The sequence below is a fragment of the Solanum tuberosum genome, unplaced genomic scaffold (genome assembly GCF_000226075.1).
Source record: "Solanum tuberosum cultivar DM 1-3 516 R44 unplaced genomic scaffold, SolTub_3.0 scf00007, whole genome shotgun sequence".
Lineage (NCBI taxonomy): Eukaryota > Viridiplantae > Streptophyta > Magnoliopsida > Solanales > Solanaceae > Solanum > Solanum tuberosum.
Window position 1 is genome coordinate 600878 of NW_006238933.1, and position 7810 is coordinate 608687.

Sequence of the window (7810 nt, forward strand, 5' to 3'; positions counted from 1 at the left end):
ATTCCCGTCTAAACTCGTCCTTTGGACAGTGCTTCACTAGTTCAGGCATAACTTTTTACTCCAAGGTCGGAATTGGGCAAACTCGGTGGCGTTGGAAAGAGGACTCAGAGACCTTTAATTGGATAGGTAATGGCCCACCTAATTCGTTTTGAGCTAAAAGATATGACCATTTAAATTGACCCTCACTCCTAACTTAAAACTAAAAACTGTTTTTAGGGGACTGTTTTGAGGGTCTCGGTTCTAAATGATTTCATGACCTAGCTTAAGGTCTTGCTAGCTTATAAAGGTGATTAATCAACTAGCTAATCAACCCCTTAAGTCCTTTAACAACACTCCAAACTTCAACGACAAGACCCTTACAACTCACTAGTTCGAACGACTAGTTTCTGGATGTCACAGTCATTTCTCATCATTTCATCAAGTTCTCAACTCCAAATTCACATATGAGGCTCTAGTTTCACTAGTTCGTTTTTAGGGTCGTTACATCAAACCAACTAGTTGGCCTAATATTCTTTAGAATATGGAAGCAATGATCAAACTTAGCACAAGTTGATCAACTCTTACCCAAATATGATAGTCTGAATTAGGTTGATACTAGACAGAAATTGCCCTGGAATCACCTGACTACCATCAATATAATGACCAAGCCCTTAACCTTGAACCATCGAAAGGAACTAAGTTTGCCACAATAAAAAAATTCGTAAGTTTAAGTGGTAACTGATGAGCAAGACTAGGGGATGGTAGAGTGGTGAGCATGGAGGTTGGTGTTCCAACGGTTATTTCCTGCAGGGAGGAACTTGGTGAGATGTTATCATCCACCATTGAAGTTGCTGCGTAACTTCTGTTTTCTTTCTAGTCGTACGATTTAAAATAGGATTGTTTTAACCTCTTAAGACTCTGATACCATGAAATACTTTCTCTTTATGTGTATTATAAATATACTGCATAATCATAGACCAAGCCATATACAGTTAATAACAATCCTACGCAAACTAAGCCACAAATAAACAAAATCTATTCGTATTACATAAGTAAGTGTTATCCTTGTTCAATTAGTATAGATTTTTTTTAAGCTTCAATAAGATTTTAGTAGGATAAAACATAGTCCCCTTACATGTACTTTTTTCTTTTGAGTTGGATTTGCTTTTAATTTTTTTTTTATAATCTCTTACATTTGTCCAACTCTAATGGGCAGGCATGGAAACTTTATAAGTAGTTTTGTTTCACTCACCCTCTCTTTCTATTTAAAAAATTGCAAACACATCCACACTTTCACTGTGTGTGGTCAGTAAAACACATGACTAAAGCTAAACACAAAACCAAGAAAGAAGAGAAAGCAAAAGTGTCTGCACCTCCGTAGTCCTTTCCCCCTATATGTATGCAAATTACAATGCCCCCTTCTAGAACGGCTATATTTACATTTTCATCTACTGCCATTAGGATTAACATTTTTGGCTTAGTAGCAAGCAATATATATGCTGCCATTTTTTTGAGCTTTAAGTTTAATTTCTTCTTTCACATTCTTTAAAAATGAGATTCCCAGTTGAAGAGATGGAGATCATTTTCAGATCGGGCTAAGCTACTACTAGTGGTATTATTTTGTTGCTTTCAATTTTTGAGTTCGTTTTCTTTCCTGCCACTAATTTGTTGATTTGTGTTCTACTATTTGTGTAGAATTCAATTAATTTTTGTGATTCTCTCTTCTGCACTAGTTCCTTTTGCTACTGACTTTAGAAAAATACAATGTAAGGTGAGAAGAAGGGAAATATGTATGTACCATTCTATATTATGGGGTTGAGAGTGGCAAAATTAGCTCATAAAATCATGATCCATCCACCCGTTTAGGTTTGGATGGGTTAATGACCTATTTTTTTTATTAACTCACTTCATTTTGACTTGCTTAATTCAGCCCATTTAAAAATTTGAGTTCATATGTAGCATAGATTGACCTATGGGAAACTTTGTGTAAACATTTTAAAAAACGAACTTTTTATTTGAGTGTTATATATAGTCATTATAAGAAACAAGTTTTGTTAGGTACGCAACAAGTTATAAGAAAACAAACTAAAAAATTTAAAATTTAGTAAAAATTGGACGGATTAGGTTATGACCTGATCTTTTGCTCAATCCGTTTCACCCCAAGTAACTTTTGGGTGGGTCAGTTACTCAGTTATTTATTAACTCAGCCATTTTGACATCTGCTCAACTTGCCCATTTGACACTCCTAGTAGCGGTGTCCATTTTCTCTTAGTATTTGATTGTTAAATCACAAATGATTATACCCATTTTCCTGCAGCTTCTTGAGTATTATCCCATTCTGTAGCGACTGGGGCTGTCGAAACTTTGTGAAATAATTAGGTGACTCAGGGTGATATGTTGGATGTACGTGATTCAATAGTTATTTTAACATTTCAACACGTCCCTTCATGTGCAGTTCTAGTTTTCCTTGGTTGAGCACATGGAACTATTTTGTTGATGAGCGAAGATGATAATTGATTCTATGAACTGCCTACTTTGAAGGCATGTTGAATGATGTGAACCATCTCATTTAAAAGTTTTAATGATACAACATTTTGTTAATTTATTTGGGTCTGCAGCAGTTCATGTCCCCATTCTTGCTTTCTCTTTTGGTTGTTAAATTACATTATCACGTGGTGCAACTAAGAACTTAATTAATAATCTGAAATATGAAGATATTCCTAAATATATGTTATACATTTGTGTGTACATAAAGGATGAAAATGGAACTTTTTTTTCCGTAAAAGTACTCTTTTCTTATGTTGTCGTATTCAATGTGCTGGTTTTTTCAGTTACTGCTTAACAAGATACAACTTTTTGAAATGATGGCATGCTTCTAAGTAGAAACAATCCTAGTGGATTTTATTCACGTTTGTTAGTCATGTATGAATCAACTCTTATTGATATTTGCAGTTCTACGGAGCTTCTCATAGTGAGATACTTGTGATGATAAATAGCAATCAGAGATGAAAAGGACACCTGAATCAGGAAAACCACTAGCCGAGAACCGTATTGAGGCTGAGGTGACAAATATTTACCCAACCTTTAAAAAAGAGGTGGGAACTATATCCGATGTCCATGACTTTCTGGAGATGGACTTCACTGTTCCTCTTCAAACATGGAAAGGAAACCACTCATATCAGGAGCAAGAGGAACTTATGCCTAATGCTGGTACAATCAAGCGATGTGATGACTCACTTGAAGATAGTGGCTTTATGACATTCTATGGAGCAAGTCATCCTCCAGAACCTGTTGATACCGACCTAATGAAACCAGTCTATGTACCAATTGGTCCTAATAAAGTAGACGGTAAATGCCTATTGAAAAACATGTCTCTGAAGGATTCTTCCCTGGATGATATTTCAATCAAGGTTCTTAACATGAAACCTAGTTCATTTCTTCTTTCACCTGCAGAGAGATGGGCTGAAAATCCAAATGATCTTGGTGTAGTATCCTCTCCATTTATGGTTCCTCGTCCATCTCAAAATATGTTAGCAAGTCTACCCCCTGATTCTGAAGAAAAAGAATGTCTTTGGGATGCATCATTATCACCAAGCAGCAATGTCAGTCCATATAGTAGCATTGATAGTGCTGGTGTTGGCACAGCTATGAGCATTCCTAACAGCTGCACAAGAACATATAGGAGTGATCGGATGCTGAGTGAAAGCTTGCTTATTATGGATGGAAACTGTGAGGGCACTAAACTGATTATTCAAGGGGATTCACTAGAAAGTGCTAAAACTAGCTTTAGCAGGGAAAGTGATAGCAGTGAACTTAGTGATGATAGTAACTGGAGTAACATTACCGGCAGTGCCAATAAGCCGCACAAAGGGAATGATCCCAGATGCAAGGCTATTCTTGCAATACGGGCACGTGATGGTATATTAGGCATGAGTCACTTTAGGTTAGTGAAAAGACTTGGTTGTGGTGACATTGGCACTGTTTATCTTTCAGAGCTAAATGGGACTTGCTGCAATTTTGCAATGAAAGTGATGGATAAGGCATCGCTTGCAAGTAGGAAAAAATTAACCCGTTCTCGAACAGAAAAAGAAATCCTTCAGCTGTTAGATCACCCATTCTTACCAACCTTGTATACTCATTTTGAAACTGACAGATTTTCATGTTTAGTCATGGAATATTGCCCAGGAGGAGATCTACATACTCTACGACAAAGACAGCCTGGGAAGCATTTTTCAGAATACTCTGCAAGGTACAGTTCTTGTTCCATTCTTCTCTCTTATATGCAACAAAAGATAAAACCTCCTCTAAGCTTGTTTTTGATAAGCTCTTACACCTAAGTTCCAAACATAAGTGTAATCCTCCACTAGTTTGACATTCCTTGTATGGTATAAAGCCCATCTCTCTTGAAACAGAACTTGGTAATTTGTTAGTTATCTGCAATGGAAATAGTTATTCATCTTACTGGCTCATTGATTCACTCTTATCTATTGAAACTCCATAAGCCGGCAATATGCGTGCTTTACTGGGAAAGGACTGTTTTGACAGTTTGTTTCTCTTATTGCTTTGCGTGCTAGTACCGGTAGAGGAAGTTGATTGTTTCTTAATGATTATTACCCAATTTCTGTTTAGTGCCAAATGGTAAATGCTCATAATGTGTTAAGATCCTCAAGCTATGTATCATTCTGAGAAAATAGAGATTTTCTGAATATTTCATGATTTTAAGGCTCCTGCTTGTTCACAGCTCATGATGTCTTGTTCTCATAATATGTACTTTTCTTTGTGTCTTCTGGTTCTTAGTTTTCATCCAAATATTATTCTTGGTTAGACATCCATATTTTTAATGAACAATTCAGAGATATTACCAAATATGAGAAAATTGTTCAGAAGTTTGCTAATTTCGTAGTGGTGCTTGACCAGTACGAAATTAGCAAACTTTTCTCCTTCCTGGCAAAGAAAATATATCATTAAGTTAGATGTTTATTATATTAGGATTTTTATAGTGAAGAAGTTCTTGATCCGTCTTTGCAATTTTTTGATCCTGTTCTTATTCATTTTTTTTTGTTTTTCCTTAATAATTGTGGAGTCTGGGCCAGCTTGCATGCACCTCGGCTAATTCCACGAGCTACCCGCTACCTTTCACTAATTCAAATATGGGTGATACAGAATACAAAGGCTTGGACTGATGTGAAGAAATCATCTTTTGTTTTTGATCTTATTATTTTTCATTTTCCTTTTTTCCTGTCACCAATTATTGACCAGAGAAGATGGATAATTATAACAACATATTATATGGGTAGGATATGAAACTGGAACAATACCAAGAAAATTATAATGGATCCTATGCAAGAATGACACGTGTAAATCATTATATGATCTACATTTTATGAACTAGTTGGGATTGTTGGTGCACCTACATTTTTCTGATGTTTGCCTGGAGCATTTTGGTTTGTTCAGTATTTTTACATTAGGGTCAAAATGTAGAGAACCTCTTCAATTACAGAACTCCTAATTTGTCTTAAAAGACAAAATTCGTGAGTATTGGAAAGTTATGGGTCCAAATGGAGTGAAACAAATGTTGAGGAATTGTGTAGTCGACCCTAACTAGTTCTGTATAGATACATAGCTACTGTTGTATGGACAGGATGTAAAGCTCAATCCAGGAATATGATTAGACATTATATGCTAGCTGTTTTTTCCTTTTCTTTTGGTTTTCGTTGGGGCTTTGGAGAATCTTGGCCCTTTTTGTTTATCTTGAGCTGTGGAGTTCCTTAGTCAGAGTTTAATTAACCTGTTTATGCAACAGGTTTTATGCTGCAGAAGTTTTATTGGCTCTCGAATATCTTCACATGCTAGGTGTACTTTACCGAGACTTAAAGCCTGAAAATGTTCTAGTGCGTGATGATGGCCACATCATGCTTTCGGATTTTGATCTATCCCTGAAATGTTCAGTTTCACCTATGGTCATAAGGACATCATCTAATGATCCCTCTAAACGAGGAGCTGCATTATGTGTGCAGCCAGCCTGTATTGCTCCCACATCTACATGCATTCAGCCAACATGCTTCCTCCCCCGAATATTTTCTCAAAAGAGCAAAAAGATATCACAAAAGCCTCGAACTGAGCCTGGTTTTCCTGCTAATGCTATGCCTGAGCTAGTTGCAGAACCTACTGCAGCACGGTCAATGTCATTTGTTGGGACTCATGAATACTTAGCCCCTGAAATTATCAAGGGAGAAGGCCATGGCAATGCAGTTGATTGGTGGACATTTGGCATATTTCTGTATGAATTACTATATGGTAAAACCCCATTCAAGGGATCAGGAAACAGGGCAACTATTTTCAATGTAGTGGGACAGCAGCTCAAGTTTCCAGATTCTCCTGCAACGAGTAATGCCAGCCGCAATCTTATTCAAGGATTGCTCATTAAAGAGCCTCAACACCGTCTCGGGGTGAAAAGAGGAGCAAGTGAGTTAAAGCAACACCCTTTCTTTGAAGGTGTTAATTGGGCACTGATTCGTTCCAGTACCCCACCTGAAGTGCCAAGACAGGTTAAAGTAGAGCTTCCACGCAAGTTTAAGCAAGTGAACCCTGTTGAAGTTTGCAGTAAAAGAAATGCAGGAACAAATGTGAATTCTGGGGGTAATAATTATCTTGACATTGAGTTCTTTTAGTCTAGGAATATATAATTATATAGGATTCTTGTCTACAATTTTATCAGCTTCCTTTAAGCAAACTCCATCCTAATAGTACTATAATATTCCCTTACCTTAATAGGACTACAATTTCTGTAGTTATTATATTTTACTATAAATACATAATTACCATAGTTATATTATCCCCTCAAGTTGGAGCATGAGAATCCCGAACACCCAACTTCTGAAATAAGTGTTCATACTGTGACTTGCCCAACACCTTCGTAAAAATATCAGCTAACTGCTCATGCATTGGAAAGTAGATCAGAGAGATACTACCAAATTGCAACTCATCCCCAACATAATGAAAATCCACTTCAATGTGTTCGGTTCGTTCATGAAAAGCCAAATTTTATGCAATATATAATTCCACTTGGCTGTCAGAATACATCCTAACTAGACAGTGATCCACGCCTAAACTAGTCAAAATACCCTTTAAGCATTTCATTTCCACATGGTCATCGCCGTCATTGATATTCCGCCTCTGCTGAAGAGCGGGATGCAATGAGTTGGTTTTTAGTATTCCAAGACACGAGTGTATTTTCAAGTGTAATGAACTACCTGATGAGAGATCTTCATGTTAGTAGGCATCGTGCCTGTGACATGAAGTAAATTATGATAATGTAACTGTCCTCCTAGTCGTGTTGTGAACTTTACCATTTTTAAACCTCTTCGATTTATAACTTGCGTGGATAAATGACACGATTTTCGAGGTGATCAAATGAGTTTAAGAGAAGATACTTAATTTTGTGAGTATAAGTGAGATATGCATAGCGATTCTTTATATCATGGCACCTTAGTTTTTTTTTAGACATGTTCAAGAATAAACGTTATTTTAACTGAGGGAGAATGTAATATTTCTATTTTTTAATGAAGAATTAGTTTGTGCTTAACCAAGATGTGCAGAATGAAAAAAAGAACAGAATGCAGATAAAGAAAAGAAAAGAAAGAGAGGAAAAGAGAAGAGAAAAATAAGAGTATTCATCTCACACTATGAAGATAATGATTCTCATCTTCCCAATGAAATTTTTATGTAATTATGGGTAGATTTTTAGGATAGAAACATGAAGAAATTATGCTAAGTTAACAAAATATAGTCTTAAGGTTCTTAGAATAAAATCTTGATTTGGGGGGTCGAA

The 7810-nt window shown here is 36.4% G+C and overlaps 1 protein-coding gene across 1 annotated transcript; it reads left to right on the top strand.

Annotated features, from left to right (window-relative positions):
- Positions 1-1265: 1265 nt before the first annotated feature.
- LOC102604227 (serine/threonine-protein kinase D6PK) lies at positions 1266-6750 on the top strand. Its single transcript, XM_006338832.2, has 3 exons — positions 1266-1591; positions 2932-4228; positions 5783-6750. The coding sequence occupies exons 2-3, from the start codon at positions 2985-2987 to the stop codon at positions 6648-6650; spliced, it is 2112 nt and encodes a 703-aa protein (XP_006338894.1). The 5' UTR covers positions 1266-1591; positions 2932-2984; the 3' UTR covers positions 6651-6750.
- The last annotated feature ends 1060 nt before the right edge of the window (positions 6751-7810 follow it).